The sequence below is a fragment of the Melanerpes formicivorus genome, unplaced genomic scaffold (genome assembly GCF_026170545.1).
Source record: "Melanerpes formicivorus ecotype bairdi unplaced genomic scaffold, bMelFor1.0.p_v2 SCAF_6, whole genome shotgun sequence".
NCBI classification, from domain to species: Eukaryota; Metazoa; Chordata; class Aves; order Piciformes; family Picidae; genus Melanerpes; species Melanerpes formicivorus.
In genome coordinates this window covers 6,180,417-6,198,030 of record NW_027142358.1, presented here as the reverse complement: position 1 = coordinate 6,198,030, position 17,614 = coordinate 6,180,417, and the positions used below count along the sequence as shown (strand labels likewise).

The 17,614-nt window shown below is 42.2% G+C and overlaps 1 protein-coding gene across 1 annotated transcript in view; it reads left to right on the top strand.

Moving 5' to 3' along the window:
- The window catches only part of SORCS3 (sortilin related VPS10 domain containing receptor 3), a 317,082-nt gene that overhangs the window by 268,792 nt on the left and 30,676 nt on the right, over window positions 1-17,614 (top strand). Inside the window, exons 15-18 of the mRNA XM_068139414.1 lie at window positions 6,782-6,899; window positions 8,380-8,513; window positions 12,606-12,719; window positions 14,623-14,794. Of these exons, the coding sequence (XP_067995515.1) occupies window positions 6,782-6,899; window positions 8,380-8,513; window positions 12,606-12,719; window positions 14,623-14,794 (538 nt within the window). The remainder of the gene's footprint in view (window positions 1-6,781; window positions 6,900-8,379; window positions 8,514-12,605; window positions 12,720-14,622; window positions 14,795-17,614) is intronic.

Sequence of the window (17,614 nt, the reverse complement as noted above, 5' to 3'; positions counted from 1 at the left end):
CCATGTATTCATGCCGTGCTGATCCTGAACCAATCAGTTCTACTGGACCATCTATCACTGGGATATAAAGTACAATAACCAATAGCAGACCCCAACTCAGATCTGGCTGGGCTTCTCATCTCCATCTTAGTGCTGGCTGTGTAAGTGCCAGAATAGGTCTTGCAGAAGAGCTTTATTCCCCAAGCTTGCAGGGAGCCACAGGAATGGAAAAACAGATCTTAGATATTTGCAGGCTTTACCTGGCAGCCACTCAGGTCCACATCTACACAGCATGGCCAAAAGTTAAATGACTTTAGAGTTCCTGAGAGCAGACCAGCCAAATTTGAATAGCTTTTGTCCATGTCCTTCACACTGATGGGTTCAAGATGATGCCACATTGATCTATCTTGTGAGTCAGCCCATCTGATACCTGTCCAGGCTGTTTATAGAAAGGAGCTCTCTATTCTGTGTTATTCCACTACACTGAGGGCAGCACTGACCAAGCTCTGCTCATGAAACTTCCTTGGTGATATGTGTTGAGAAGGGAGATTTGCCTTGGGTGTCTAGTTAGCTGTTGAAGTTGCAGCAGTAGCAACATGTACTTCTTTTCCTCCCATTGAAGGGAGAATGAGCACCTTCAGTTGTGGTGTATTAACTACCCAGTGCTCCTGTAGCTATTGTGCACATCTGGGGTTCCCTGTGGTTTAGGTGAGAGAATTTCATCCCCTCCAGCTGACTAGGAAAAAAAAAAAACACCACCACCCCCCACTGAGAGGAGGTGCTTCTTCCAGACTGTGCTTCATAGCACTTCCTGGGTTCATTTGCCTATTAAGTAACTACTTTTGCCATTACTTGTTAGAGGCACAGATGTAAATTGAGAGAGATTTAAACTGAAATCAGACAACAATCTGACTCAACTTTCTTCCTCTCCACATTCCTACAACAAAAGTGCAGATTCTGCTGAAACATTTACCCATTTGGGTGATTTTACTGTTGGGGGATTTTTGCTTGCTAAGGCACTTCCCCTGCAAGCATTTTTCTTTTACAAGAAAAGGGTGGAAAAAATACAACAAGGTTGGTTTCAGGCTTTGCTAAATGAAACAGTCTATTTATGATGACACCACAATTAGCTTTTTTTGTCAGTGTTATCAATTAAAATATGTGTTTGGCTCTCTTCCTCTCTGGTTTTGTGTTGATCCATCCATCTATCTGCATGGCTAGTTCATCTCAAAAGGTGCTGTCTGTTAAGTATACTATATTTTTTGCATTTATTTTTAGATATTCAGAATGCTTTAAACCTTATCTATAGGGCCTAATCTTTTTAGCATTTAACTTCAGGGGCCCTCAGGGTACAGAATACAGAATTAACCAGGTTGGAAAAGACCTTTGAAATCATCAAGTCCAACCTATCACCCAACACCATCTAATCAACTAAACCGTGGCACTAAGTGTGTACTTTGTGAGAAGCAAAATGAGGTACCTTTTCATCTCTCTTACTTTGTTTTTCAAGGAAGGGAAAAACAGTTCAGAAAGAAGGGTATATTTGATGGTTTATGTAGTGTCAAGTGATGGGCACAGAAGAAGACAGGAGGCATTACTGGAAACTTTGACCATTACATGCAAAGTAGCCAGGCCAACTAGTGAAGAGAGAAATCCCCCACCTATGTGCAGACCAGCCAAGTACAGACAGTTTCAATGCATGATTGCTCCATATAATGTGTGGCAGTTTACTCTGGAAGCAATAGAAGGGGACTTGATTTAAGTGTGAGAAGAAGTTTCTATTTCCATGCTTGGGCAGCTCATCTGAAACAGCCAGCAGGGATAGATACAGATGGATACAGCTGATGCCTTTCCTGTGACCAATACTGAAGCTATTATTTGAGATTAGTTTCTCATACCCTAGGCCAGGACAGGGACTGAATCTATAGATCAGTGGTGGATGAGTTGTTATCTCACGACCCTTAATTCATTCTGTTGACTTGTCAGGAATGAGCAGTAGTGAATTACATAAAAAGCACAGCTATCAACAAATCAAGGAATGATAAGGCCAAAGCAATGCAATTTGACAAGATACCATATAAAAATACAATTCCTTTTAAGTAGATTCTGCACAAGGTTATCCAGTCAGTAGATGCCACACTTGTAACTTATTGTGTATTTAAAAAATTAATGGAAGGTATAATTACAACAGTGTTACCAATGACCTTTCCCAAAATTACTCCATCATGAATCTGTAAGCAGTTCACTATTATTTTCCAGGTTACTAATAAAGTTTTTATGCAAATTAATGACACCCAGCCCTTGTAATAGAAACTTTGCCTTAGTTCTCCAAAGAAGGAATTGGGAAACGTTTTCTGGTTTCCTAGTAATGTTTTCACTGTAAGTTGTAAATAGAGACAGTTGAGAAAATGCTATCCTGTTAGCTGAGGGTTTGTGTGGAGTTTTAACTCCTTACTCTGAGGGGCAGAACAAAATCTGTCTTGTCTAAAGACTGTCAATTTCCACTCCATGTCTTAGACTGGTGAACCTGTGTTAAATTCAGTGTAGTCAGAAAACTGTCTGTCTATATGCCATCTAGATTCTTGTATTTATTGCTTCTCAAGTTCTTCCAGATCAGACTGCTTAGAGGAAAAAAAAAATCAAAACATACTTTCTGTTTTGGCTTCTCAGAGTTGGACCTTGAATACTCAGATCTCTTCTTTTGTCTTCTATCCTTGCAATTCACACTCCTCTAATTACATTTAGTGTAGTATTGTTTCCATTTAAATTATAGCAATTATATACAAAGACCTTCTTTGAAATCATTTAATTAAAGAGTAGCTAGTTCTCTGTGCTTTTGGAATGCTAATATATTGCCTTCCATTTAGGAAACTTTGGTTTCTTTCCATTAATTATCATTTTCACAGAAGAATTTCAATGGCAGAGGGTTTTTGTTTTTTTTTTTAAGTTTATTTTAATATATGAAGAAACCCTAAGTGGTTCTGACATTTTCTTTTTAAATCAAAAAGAAACCTTTTGAGCTCTTGCTGAAGGAACAGTTAGCTAAGGGTCAATCTGAGGAAGACAATTTTCCTTGAGATACATTGACTGCCAGAGCTTTGGATTTCTCTAGCCATGAAATCTTCTGGGTTCAGGCAAATGTTTGTATTTGATTATGTTCTCCCCTCCTCTTGCTATGTTTTCTATGTAATAAACACCCAGGTCAGAGCCTGAACTGGTATAAATCTGCTGTTTTCTGCCTGCCGAGTTGTTCTGTTGCAGGAATGACATTTCAAGCATGTGTCACATCCAGGATAAACAAGATTCACGGGAGAGCTGCCCAGCTGTGCAATACTACCCTGACAGCAATAGAGTATGTGCTGAAAGCAGTTGTGGCGTAAGAGCCAATGGCATTTACTCAGTGCCAAGGGAAAGTGAGGGGGAGGAACTGGAATTAGAACTACTTGAATCCAATTTCAGAGGCCTTCTGCATCACCCTTCTGTGCTATTTCCCATTTTTTTCTTCTCCCTCCTCCCAATAAGTGCTATGGCACCTTGTATTACTGTGGCTTCCATGGGTTGATCTTGGTCCAGGATGTGCCTTCTGTGTTGTTGAGAAACAGGATTTGCAGTTTATTCTGTAGCTTTGCTTGAATGCAGTGGTGTTTCCTATCGCTAATACCCCACAATTAGGATTACACTAGGAGATGTTCTGAAAAGCCAGCAACCACCTACCTAATAAATCCATTCCACCACACAAGTTCCTTCCCACCTACTCATTTCTGGCCTGTATAATCATTTAGCACAGGTGGGTTTTGTATTATATCCTTGCCCCTTCTTGTCAGCTTCTTGGAACTCCCCTCTGTGAGGCAGAGCTTGTATATAGAAAGTTGCCCACAGCAAACCCACAACTTCAGGCTCTCCCCCACCTTTCCCAGATACCCATGAGCTGAGACAGGTCTAAATGGGAGGGCATGACTGACTCTGGGTTCATGGAAACAGCACAGTGCAGAAGAATTTTTGATGCAGGCTACAGTTTACAAGGAGGAATCATTTGAGCAGTGAGAGGAGAGCAAAGCTAACAACACTGTGTGATTACAGTGTAAACTAAGATGAAGTAATGCAAAGAATGGTGGCACATTGGTGACACAGCAGCATCTGCGTTGCAGTCAGTGCTTTGGAAACTTAGAATTAACTACAGGCCTGTCAGCCTGACCACAGTGCAAGGGAAAATTATGGAACAGATCATCTTGGCGGCAATAACTGCACACCTGAAGGATGGCCAAGGGCTCGGGTCCAGCCAACATGGATTTAGGAAGGGCAGGTCCTGCCTCTCCAACCTGGTCTCCTTCTATGATCAGGTGACCCACCTGGTGGACGTGGGGAGGCCTGTGGGTGTGGTCTACCTGGACTTCAGCAAGGCCTTTGACACCGTCCCCCACAGCAAACTGCTGGCTAAGCTGTCAGCTCGTGGCTTGGACAGCAACACTCTGTGCTGGGTTAGGAACTGGCTGGAGGGCTGAGCCCAGAGAGTGGTGGTGAATGGTGCCACATCCAGCTGGTGGCCAGGCACCAGTGGCGTCCCCCAGGGATCAGTGCTAGGCCCCATCCTCTTTAATATCTTCATTGATGATCTGGATGAGGGGATTGAGACAGTCATCAACAAATTTGCAGATGACACCAAGTTGGGAACAGATGTTGATCTGTTAGAGGGCAGAAGGGCTCTGCAGAGGGACTTCGAGTGACTGGACAGATGGGCAGAGTCCAACAGGATGGCATTCAACAAATCCAAGTGCCATGGTCTAGTCATGAGGTCTGTAGTGTCAGGTTGGACTTGATGATCTTTGAGGTCTCTTCCAACCTTGGTGATACTGTGATACTGTGAATTTTTCTATTTGGTTTCTCTTTTGCTTTCTCAGGGAAATTCATAAATAATTTGTCGCTCTCCCTTTTCCTTTTGTAGTCTGGAATAAATAAAACAGCAAAAAAAATTAATTGCATAAGTGGCTTGAGTAAAATTGTAGATTGGTGGAAGTTTTATCATGATGCAAAAAGTCATTCTTTCTCTGCCCACTATGTCTTGGGATAGGAGTGATACAATGACATTTCACAAGTGTCACAAATGGGTTTCAGTACTTACAGAATTCTTAAAACCTGCAACTTGTATTTCAGATGAGGCTTTGGGGTGTTTTATATATTTGAGACAGTCAAGAAGTTGGTCTGTTATAATGACAAGTCAGCTTGATCATTGTTGGGTTGGGTTGCTTACACGTACTGAGATGTTCCTCCACCAATTACAAGCTGTAGTTCTTGTCATGGCTTTTAAAGCCTGGTCAGCTGTCCTAATCTCCTCCTTTCACACCCTCTTTGGAAATCCAGCTGCAGTTGATTGAAAAGCTGCTTCTTACTGGGTACCTGGTGTAATTTATTAATCAAACTCTGGTTTTGCTTAGATGTTACCTTCTTTGATTAAAGTATTAGCTTCCAACTGTTAGGCTCCCTTGATAGCCGTGGTGATCATGCTTTGGTGATGTGTAACATCAATGCTTGTTGTTGTTTTGGTCCTTCCCTTCCAGACACTTAAGCAAGCACATGGCTTTCCCTGCATATGAAGGAGGGCCATATAGTTGGAATGGATTTTAGAGAGACCTGACCACCTCTGTTGTCAGTGTTCTGGTCCAAGTTTGTGCAGAAGCCTCCATCACTATTTGACTTTCATTATCCCATTTGCAACAGATCAATGCCTAAGCTTTAAATTACAGTCTGAGTCCCTCCACTATTGTTTGAGGGCTCAGTCTTTGGCTCCAGCTGCTCCTGTATACTGCTTTATTCAACAGAAGCCTTGTGTTGGTGTGGAGTTGCATGGGAAAATGTGTGATTTTCATCCTGAAAATCAACTTACTACTTAGCTAGGTGATCCTTGGAGTGTGGTCAGCAACTGCTGATGAATGAACTAGTCAAACTAGGGAAAACACTCTGCTGATAACCTCACAGTGGTAATGATTTGTAATTCCTCTCCTACTAGCTGCAGCAAGCATTTAGAATAGACTAGACTAGAATAGAATAGAGCAGAATGGAATGGAATAGAAGGGAATAGAACGGAATAGAATAGCATAGAATAGAATAGAATTAACCAGGTTGGAAGAGACCTTTGAGATCATCGTGTCCAACCTATCATCCAACACTATCTAATCAACTAAACCATGGCAGCAAGCAGCCCATCCAGTCTCTTCCTAAACACCCCCAGTGATGGTGACTCCACCACCTCCCTGGCAGCCCATTCCAATGGGCAATCACTCTTTCTATGAAGAACTTCTTCCTAAAAAGAGTTCACCAGGATCCTGCTGTCTTTGCAGGCCACTTGCTTACAGTCCATATCCCGAATATCTTATTTCACGTGCTTTATAGTTCATTAAATAGTGATTTTTTGTATTTTTTTTTTGCTACACACGGGTTCAGCAGTAAAGAAACTGAGTCAGCTAAGAAAGTTTTGATTTTGAGACAACCAAGCCTCAGTAGCTCATTGACGTTGGACATTGCTTTCTAGACTGGCTGTTTAATGTTCCTGAGCGATACCTAGCTGTCTGTATTGGTCTCAAGGCCCAAAGTACTACAGGCACAGAAGACCTTCCAGCACAGCCTATACAAGAAATCAGGACTGATATCATGACTGAATAACATTTTTCTGGCATCCAGCTTGAAGACTACTTTTTGGTTTGCTTTTTTTTTTTTGGCAACTGAGATGCATGAGAAATTATTTGCTTAATGGAAGTGTATCTTCAACTGGCTCTGGTTCTTTTTTTCCTTCCTCTTCCATGCTCAGAGTTTTTGGTCACTTCAGTCTCCGTTCTGAATGGCAGCTGGTCAAGGTGGACTACAAGTCTCTCTTCAGCCGAAGGTGCAACAAAGATGACTACCAAACCTGGCATCTGCACAATCAGGTATTCACACTCTGGAGACAGGACATTATTTGCTTTCTCTTTTTTTGTATGCTCTGTGTTGGCAGCTAGGAGCATGCCTGTTGTTTTCAGCAGAGCATATGGTTTTTGTATCCATTGAGTCACAGTTTTAATCTGTGGATGCTGTACTTCCATGAGGTGTATGCATGAATAAACCCAGGCCCAACCTTCTCTGGGCAAGTTGGGGAGTTTGTTTAACTTCTCGTTGTATGGAAATGTTCTGTTGCAGCATCTGGCTCATTTTGCCCTCAGTGCTCAGGGCACAGTAAAACCTCACCTTGTGATTGGATTGTAGGAGACACTGAACTCTTTGTAGGTCTGCCAGTGACTGATGAAAATAATTTTCTTTCATTTTGCCTCTTTTTTCCCCTACTCAAAAATGAAAATAAAAACATTTATTCATCCTGCAGGTTTTGCAGGTGTCTGTAAAACCCTGGGGAGCCCTTGAATAAAAGACATCAGAGAAGACTGAATTTTTTTCATTCTGTATAGGAATTCTAGTTCTCCATTAGATCTCAGCACCCTCTGAAGATTACTTATGGGTTATTGGCCACCAGTATGATGTCCCATTTCCTTCAGGGCGGCATAACTAGAGCCAGAACTACTTGCACTGTGATATTCCTGAGTGAAATACATGAATTAGAAATGAGCATTAACTTGGCAAGGATGTATCAAATAACCGAAGTCATAGAATACATTAAAGTAATTTAAATGAAACAAAAGGGAAGGCATGTCTAACCAGGCAGCCATCTTGGGAATCACTGTTAGTGGGAAAGAGAAGTATTTCAATCAGATGTTTTCTGTTTATGTACTTCTATGCAGACAAATTATTTCTGCATCAGAGAAAATTCTGCTTACAGCAACTCACCTAAATATCAAATGTTTCTTTTAGATCAGCTGTTCCCAGTAGTGAAGCTTTGTGTTTTAAAAGCCCAGTGTAAGGCACCATCAAATTCATTTGACCCCCATAGTAGATACACCTATCAAGGAGAGAGGAAGGTAACCAGGAGTCCTGGATTACACATCTAAACATTGTCCTTGTCCTGGTTTTCAGGCTTGGACACTTCTTTTTGTAGTAGATTTCATCTGACATATGGAAGAAACCTGAAGTACACCACATTGTTCTTTTCAGCATAATTCTTAGGACTAGATGAATTGGTGGATGCCTTTTGAAATATGGCATAAGTGAGTATTGATAGCTTGGGCACTCAGGTACTTTTGGCACATTGTCATTAGCATCCCAACTAAGCGCTGAAAATGTTGTGCTCAGGGGTCCTTCCAAAAGTAGCTTTTGACTTTAAAAAGCCACAGAAGGGAGCTAGACCCTTATCTCCTGACTTTCCCAGGTATAATTGCTTGCTTTCATTGCCTTTTGTGTGTTTTGACAAAATGCTCTGTTTAGGGTCCAGCTTGCCACTACAACTCTGTTTTTCTTTCTCCTGTTGTTCCTTGGCTGATGAAGGGGGAGCCCTGTGTCATGGGGGAGAGGAAGATCTATAAAAAGCGCAAGCCTGGAGCCCAGTGTTCCCTGAGTCGGGAATATTCACAAACTGTGGTTTCTGAACCCTGTGTCTGCGGTCAAGGGGACTTTGAATGGTGAGTACATGGCTCTGGGGACTTTTTCAGGAGCTGTTTTTGTGTTATTGGCAGTGGCTGAGCTACTTCCCAGATAGAAAACCTTGCAGAGAAACTAGGTCTCATGCAGATTCATATCACACAGCATAAATGTGATACCCAAATCTGTTGTATGAATGAGATGTCCCTGTCATCTGCAGCAGAGATTTGTTAATCTTTACAGGAAATCCAAACCTGGAATTCAAAACAGAAAATTGCAAGTATGGATTGACATGTTTTTGTCTATCATTCTAGAAGAGTGACAGCCAGGCCTCTTTTGTGGTCCACATCACGTCCCTTAAAGGAGAAAGAGGGAATTTCTCTATCCTCACTTCAAAGGGAGAAAGCCAGAAAAACCTGCACATTTTTGGCATTGTTCCTTTGAATTCATGGGAATTTTCTGTTGCTTTTTAGCATTGTTTTGTTGAGAAATCTCTGAAAGGATTTCTGTGACGTGACTATACTGCCAACCCTGGTCAGATGTAGTTACTCGTTGTGCATAAATGTTGGTGTTTCTAACGTAATGGGACCATAATTTCCAAACTGCTTTAAGGTCACTTTGAAAGCAGCATAAAAATAAAACAAGTTAAAAATAAACCACTGCTTGATGTTGCTTGACTATCAGGGAGAATGCATAACAGTCTGTGCACAAGAAATTCCTACAGGGAACCTGTGATGGGCAATATTTCAAAGATTTAAGACTGGCAGTAGCTGGGATGCTTGAGTGTAAATGATCAGAATATCATTCAGATGGAGTTTAGAACACTCTGAACGCAGATCAGCTGAGAAAACATTCTCATTTTTGTAGTAGATTATCAAGATCAGTGTCTGATTTGATTCTGGTGTGATTCCTGAAAACTTCACTTGTTTTTGATCCTTCCTGAATGAGGAATGAGAGACTTTTTTGGACTTAAGCCAGCTGAGACTCAGTTCTTTCTAGAACATGTACACACCAAATACGGTGACAAAAGAATAAAAATTACAGACCCAAGTAATTTCTTGAATATCAGAGTAGTTTGGCTCTAAGAGAAGCTCAGGGATATAGAACACAGATTTTCATCTTATCTGGATGGATGTTTAATTTGTTCCTAATGCCAGAATTACATCTGACAGTCCTCAGCTTGACTCAGGAGATCTTCCCTCTTTGTTCTCATCCCAGGGACTTGCAGGATGAACAAACTACCTTGCCCTGCAGTATCTGCCCTTGACATTGGCATATGCTTCTTAGCTGAACTGAGCACCAATCTCCAGAGACACTTAACGAATTTTCTCTTTTCAGTTTTCTTTTACTTTTCTGCAGCTTTGTGCCTTACCAGCTTTCAATTTTCACAGTGAAGCTTGCCTTTTCTAAGCTCTAAGTGGAAAACTGTGGTAGCTAAATTGCCCTTAAGTACTGTTCTGCCTTGAAAAGGGTCTGCATCAGACTGCACTTTTCAATCAACTGGTGTGTTCCTTGCATGCGTTCGGTATCATTTTTGCTTAACTTTTCCACTCACGTGAGAGAATATTGCTGGTAACCTTGTCAGTCCTGCAGAGGAAAAGCAGTTAGAGGACAGCAAGGTGGCTTTTGTTTCAGACCCTACACTGCCAACAGAACTGTTAAATGACTTCCTGTGGCAAAATTGTTATAACTGGTGATGGAGAATCAGAAGAACTAGCTTCAGTTTAAGGCTGTGTTTTGATGCTAGTCTGCAGAGCTGACTAGAAGAAGGTCTGGGACAATCAGTTTGGAGAAAATGCTAGTAGTGCTGGAAATAGGGTACCAAGCTTGATTATCTTAGAATTGATTTGCATAGAGAAAGGGGTGGACTCATCTGCTCTGACTTGTGACTTCTGAAGGATGAGACAGTTATGTAGCTGGTGACAACATACAGTCTATTCTAGAATATGGTTCATCTGCCTTTGCCTCCACTGACTAGAAGATGTGTCCCCACTGTAGGTATCTACATTTGCAAGGATAGCTCCTACTCTTTCACTTGATGCTTTTGGAAAGGAAAGATGTCCACTCAGCCTCTTCTGTCTGGGTTCACAACTATCAGTTGTTCTTGGAAGCACTGATGAAGCATGTCTCTTGTCTGTGAACTCCTATGGAGTGTTAGGGAACAGAGGAGAGTCAGCAGCTGGGGTTGTGTGTGTACACTGAGCAGGGGATTCCAACAGACAGGCCCTCTTCTTCCCAGTAAATAGATTTGGAGGCTGGTTCTGACCACAGAATGTTCCATGCTACTAGGTGTGATGATGCCTGCCTTTGGGAGTTGTGCAGTCAGGACAAATGACTGCAGGAGCCCTACAGCACAAGCTGTGAGGGCTGCATTCCCTCTGAATTCATTACAGCGCCCTTGCCCCCGTCTGCTTCATGTTGCAGTGCTATCTGTTTCCTGCTATTAGGTATGAAGCTGATCTGAATTTCAGGAGCATAAATCATGATCCTGGGCCCCAGTTGAACAAATCCTCATAAGTCAAGATCAGGGATGACTCCTGCCAACCCTCACAATCATTTGCAAAAGGAAATCCTGGCCTTTTTCTGACAAAGAGAATGGCAGAAGGAGCTCAGAAATGTTATTAAAATACTCACTGATCTTTCTTTCCCCTCCTCCTGCTTCTTTATTTACTCTGTCAAGATAGCTTTCCTGAGAAAGACAGCGCAGCAGCTGGACTTGATTATTTCCTTAACTTATGCAAACCCTAGGGCTTATGAGAAGGAAGGTGGGCAGCATGCGAGGTTTTAATATACATTTACCAGAAGTTAATGAACAAGCACAGAACCTTCAGGGCATACAGCAATGTTGTCTTTAATTTTATTAAATATTTATGCAGCTCTTTTCTTCTTTGGGGCAAAGTACAGCTCCTCCTGAATATTTTTAATTACCAAGTCACTGCCAGGCATTTTTGACTGTGCAGGTTGGATCCACTGAGAATGATTAAATTGAATGTTGAGAGAAAGAGCATCAGGGAATCTCTGAACCTTTCAAAGTAGTTTGCAGAATTTTTGCCCTCCAAAAAAAAAAAAAAAAAAAAGGAGCAGTAGCAGCCTGGGTCACCGGGGACATAGCACAATTTTGTCTCACCAAAGCCTTTCCTAGAGACTTTCTGTTGACTGTTCAGACTATGACTAGGAGAAAGATAAAACACAGAGTGTCCTAAAGGGCACAGAGAGCTTTCAAGGCAGTGGCTTCTGTAGTGTCTGTGTTTCCACAGAGGTTTAGTTTGTTGGCATTTGTTAATGTGCTTCAGGCAAAAATCCAGAATATCTTTTTATTTACCCCTAGAATCCAGCTTGCTAATAAAAACTATGCATAAAAACCTGATCCAGAAACTATTAAAACTTATGGTAAGCTTTCAATTAATTCTGTTGCTTCATCATTGTATTGACATGCAAAGGCAGCTGTAAAAAGAAGCCTTGAATGTGGCTGTGTATACTTCCATTCTTTGGTGGTCCAAGGAAAAATCAGCACCCTGGATTACCTTTCCCATGTGACACAATACCATGCAATCTTTAGACCACCAAGTTGACTGTGTTGTTTTAGCTTAGTGTTGGAAAAAATCAGCTATGTTTTGCTCTCAGGCCAATCATATATAAATATACATTTCTTAGCTAGTTGCTTAGGAAGTGATCCTAGTGTTTTATATTCCTGACTGCTTCACTGGGAAAAAGTGGCATTAGATCTGGGAACTGCTCTGGTTTATTCTCAAAGCAAAGACTTCAAAAAACAAGCAAACAAAAAGAACCCAACATGTGACATTTATTAGAGATTACAATGAAAAGGAATTAACAATGCAATTTTCTGTTTGAATCTCTGTCCACGTTTTGTTACCAAATGGAACACAAGTCCCCCACTTCTCTGCAAGATTGGTACTTCTGATGTTGTCAGGTATTACATACCTTCTGTGAACTGTGTTCCTGCCTCTCAGACTACTCAAACACTTTGTGGATAAGCCAAATACATGATGTTGTGCCCTACATCTGAAGAGCCACCAACACACAAGTGTTCTGGGAAACAAAAATGTCACCCAAAACTATGATCGAAATCTACTGAATAAGTTCAGTGATGCATTCATGATTTGTCTCTGTAGTGACTATGGGTATGAAAGGCACAGCAACAACCACTGTGTCCCAGCCTTCTGGTTCAGCCCATCATCCCTGTCTAAGGATTGCAGCACTGGCCAGAGCTACTTAAACAGCACTGGGTAAGTGAATCTTGCAATCTCTCTGGTTTTGCTGACTTTGCAGTAGGTAGGGGAACCTGGATGGTCTTTTTTCTCCACATCTCCTCTGGCTCTCTTCCAGTCCTATTTGTGAGATAATGTTTGCAGCAGCATCTGTATGGAACATTGCCTCATTCCTCACAGACAAGGAGAAGCACATTAACATAAGTGACATGTAGATATTGTATTGCTATTGAGTGATGTATGATCCCTGGAGCCTAGACTTGGAGCTCCCCTTCCCCGCAATATTAAATCATGATTCACGAAGGTCTGCCTGAGAGACAGCTGAACATTTCAAAGGACAGGTTCGAGGTGTTTCACATTGTTTTTCATTGAACCTTTTCCCATCTTACAATCCCTATTAAGCTTCTGGGAAGGCTCAAATGAGCAATTTTTAACTCCTCCTCCCCCTTTTTTTCCCCCCAACCTCCACTATTTTCACATATATATATACAAAGCCCTGTGATTTCAGACAAGCTACATGTCCTGTTTCTTCTTGGTTTTACCCAGAACAGATGGGAAGTGCTTGTTTATTATGGTAGTGCCACTTTGCAAATGCTGTTCTATGGTGTGGTGGATGCTCTGAAAGTCCAGTTGCACAAAATTGCAATGTTCCCTCTCAGATAATTCAGACCCTGAAGGGTTTGCAGGGCTGCATCTGAGTCATGAGTACTGTGTGCTTGATTGTTATGGCAGTTGTTCATAGATGGTCGATACAGGTGGCTAAACAAAACGAGGTTGCTGGGAATCTGGAGTCACTTAACTTCAGCTGAAAGGTTTCTATAAATACAGAATGTAATTAGAAGAGCCCTGGCCGGTATGACTACTTATAGCCTTCCTGACTGATAGCGAGAGGAATAGTTGAGGTCTTTGCTGTCTTAACCAATGCTGTATTTTTCCTGTGATATTACTAGAAAGGGCTAATCCCCCTCAACAACACTGGGAGTAGCCAAGTGTCTTGCTAGTTAGCTAACCTCTTCCAAGACGAGCCAAGAGAAGGGACCATTCCTTGAATCATTTTAAAATGGGACTGGACAAACCTCTTGGCAGATTATTCCTAGTGCCTTGTAGCAGAGTGGAGGCAGCCAAAATGTAATAAAAAGCATAATTAAAAATCTAGGATGCAAGGTGCAGTCCTGCAGGCACAGGGCCTTGGAGTGCTCTGCCTTGTAGCAGTGCAGGATAATTCACCTCCACAGTAAGTGTCTGTTCTCAGTGGTGCTGCTGGGAACCTCTTGAAAAAGTTGTGCTGTGATTTGTTTGGCTTTCTCCAATTTAATAAAGCATTCACTGAGGCTGGAATAGTCCTCTGAGATGATCAAGTCCAGCCTATGCCCTACCACCACCACATCAACTAGACCACATCACTAAGTGCCATATCCAATCTTTCCTTAATCACCTCTAGGGACTGCAACTTCACCACCTCCCTGGGCAGTCCATTCCAGTGTCTAATTACCCTTTCCATGAGGAAGTGCTTCCTAACATCAAACATAAGCCTCCCCTGGTGCAGCTTCAGGCCATGCCCTCTTGTCACAAGCTGCCTGGGAGAAGACTCTGACCCTCACCTTACCACAGCTTCCCTTCAGGTAGTTGTAGAGTGTGATACGGTCCCTCCAGAGTCTCCTCTTCTCCAGGCTAAGCAACCCCAGCTCTCTCAGTCTCTCCTCATATGACTTTCCCTTCCATCCCTTCACCAGTCTTGTTACTGTCCTCTGGACCCACTCTTACGTTCCTTTGATTCTTCCTTTCAGTAAGGGACTCATGCAGGCAGTTAGCCTTTGAAAAAGACACATGCATTAATATGGAGAAAGAAAACAAAAAACACAACAAAGAAACTTTTCCACCCACCAGCTGAGCCCAATCTCTGTTTGGTTTTGTTCCCCAGGTACCGCAGGATTGTGTCTAACAATTGTACAGATGGCTTGCGAGAGAAGTACATGGCCAAAATGGAGAAGTGCCCTGGAAAAGCACCTCGGGGACTGCACATCCTCACTACTGATGGAAAGTTGGTCACAGAGCAGGGACACAATGCCACTTTCGTCATCCTTATGGAAGAGGTGTGTTAGTGGTCTCAGCAAACCTTCCTCTGTGTGACGTGATTGATAGTCTTTTCTTTCTCCTGTCAGGCTGCTGAGAGGGAAATAGCAATCAGGTGGAATCATGAAATGGTGAACACTCCAGAGATTTAGAAGAATTAATGAAACAGAGCTATATGTGAAATGTACAAACAAGCCATGATGGGTCAGGCCAAAGGAGTATTTGAACAGTTAGCTTGTCTGTTAGTCATGATGAAGCCAACACTGAAGAAAGACAGATCTGGTCCAAAATATATTTCCCCACTAGCTGCTTGTTGCCTCTAGTGAACTGCAGTTTATTGAGTTTGTGAGGCAGAAATGGTGTCCCTGTGCTTAATAATTCTGTTTTTTTGGATGAAAAGTTTATCTGAAGCTTTGCTGGCAAAGGTTAAAAACAGTGTGGAACATTTTCAGACTGATGAGGAGCAGTGAGGGACCTTATTGCTTTGCAGTAGGAACTGAGCCTCCTCAAACCACCTCTGAGCTCCCCAGCCCATATCTGTTTTATTTATTTATTGGTACTACTCCCAGCAGTATCATAAATGATACAAGGCCATACTGCTGCCTGAAGCATCAAAATATTGAGGCACTTCTGCTGATCTCTCTGAGTCAGGCACCCCTCTGTTTGGCAAACACATATTGTGCAGCCCGTATCACCAAGGCTTGTGATGCCATGGAGGGTTGGATAGCTGCACACACAGCTAGATACATAACTTGGTATGCCTTCAGGCTGACAGAAGGGATTTTCAAATGAGCATAGAATGGAAAGGCTCCTCCAGTTGCCCTACAGTGAGTAGGGACATCTCCAATTAGATCAGGTTGCTTAAGGCCCCATCAAGTTTGACCTTGAATGTCTCCAAGAATGGGGCCTCCACCACATCTGGGCAACCTGTTCCAGGATTTCACCACCCTTATGATTTCACCTTCCTTTGTGATTTGATTTGGTGGTTAGATCTATATGTGACTGTGCCACAAGAAGTCCTGCTGCGTTTGCAGCTGCTGCATTCCCCCTCTGACTTCTGACTGCCTGTGGACTGTATCATTGGGGGGTCTAATAGTGATTTTCCCACAATGGATTGTGTTGCATCTGTTTTCTGGTTAAACAGAAAGGTGAAATCACAACCTTGCTTGTAACATCTGTGGGTGTCTGAGGATGGGCAGCCAGGGAAGAAGTTGGGGTTGAAGAACCACAAGGGCATTTTGTCATCTGCTTTGTCCTATGTACAGACAGTACACAGGGACAGTACCTGGAGACAGCTGCGAGTGAGATGTGTCGGGGTCACAAATGTTAGAGTAATGACACTGGCTTAGATGCCTATCTCCAAAGTATCCTGTTCTGACAGAAAGCAGCATTAGGTCTCTGGGGAAATCAGAAACAGTGCAAGCTTCTTCTCCATTCCTAGAAGCAGCCTCCATTGGCAGTTTAGACCCTTGAGAATATAAGAAGCTGTTGTAAATCTAAGCACACTGCCATGGAGAAGTTCTTTCCTCATGATACCTTTTAGCTGTGAGTTTGGTTTTTTGTTTGGTGGGGTTTTTTTGGGCTTTTTTGTTGTTCTTTTCTTAAACACACACACTTCTATTAATTCAAATTCTTACACAGTAACTGAATGTTCCATTGGGACCACACTAATCTGACAGGCCTCTTTACTTGCTTCCTCAGAGATTCATACATGCTGTGCTTTTATACAAAGTGGATTTCTTGCCTACCTGGCTGATTCTTTTATATTTGTTTGACTTGACATGGTAAGACAATTTGTATAGACAGTGTGAGTGGGAGTTCAGAAAAGAACAGACATAATCTAAAAATTAGGAATCTAGTAGTAATTTATTAAGGAACTGAAGCAGAACTGCTGCATAGAAAGAATGATAAACAGATGGGAATAAGACAGCAGTCAAGGTAGCTGAAGAGTGGAGCCTTTACAAGGCTTTAGAGATGGAAGAGGCAATTGAATAAGTATGTGAGGGTGATCACTCTGTGTCCTTTGTTGAAAAATAAAGATAGTTAGAAAAAATAGCTCATTGATACAATTTTTTGTCTAAGGGAGGGGGATCTTTGAGAACATGGCTTTGTGGGGAACAGCTTATTCCTCAGAGAATTGTGTGCTGAGTGTGTTTCCTAAAGGAATAGGCTTTTTGTGGGGAGGAAGGCACCGAGATTTTGGGTAAAAGTAATTCTGTCTTAAAGTGTGAACTTGAGACAGTTTGTCATCAAAGCATTCCTTCCTAGTTGAAAGAAATAATTTCTCTAGATCTTAATTTTTGCATATCTTGGTGTCATACAGATTCATTCCCTCCTTCCTGCACCTTCTTTGCTCAGTTTGTTTCCTGGTGAGTTGTTCTGATCAGTACCTACCTCACTACAACTTCCTTTCAGATAGTTGTAGAGAGCAATCAGGTGTTCCCTCATCCAGACTAAACAGTGCCACTTCCCTCAGCTACTCCTCATAAGGCATATTCTTTAGACGCTTCACCAATTTTGTTGCTGGATGTGCTCCAGCAACAAAATACCTTTCTTGTAGTGAGGGGCCCAAAACTGAACACAATACTTGAGGTGTGGCCTCACCAGTGCCAAGTACAGGGGCACAATCACCTTCCTACTCCTGCTGGCCACACTATTCCTGATACAGCCCTGGATGCTGTTGGCCTTCTTGGTCACTTAGCTAGTGTGGATTCCAATCAGGAAAACTTTCCCAGCTTAATCTCGATGGGCAGATGACTTCAAAGGACTGTTCTGTGGTAATGTTCCTCTTCACCCATTCCAACACCCTTTGCCTGCTCACTGATTTCAGTACACAGGGC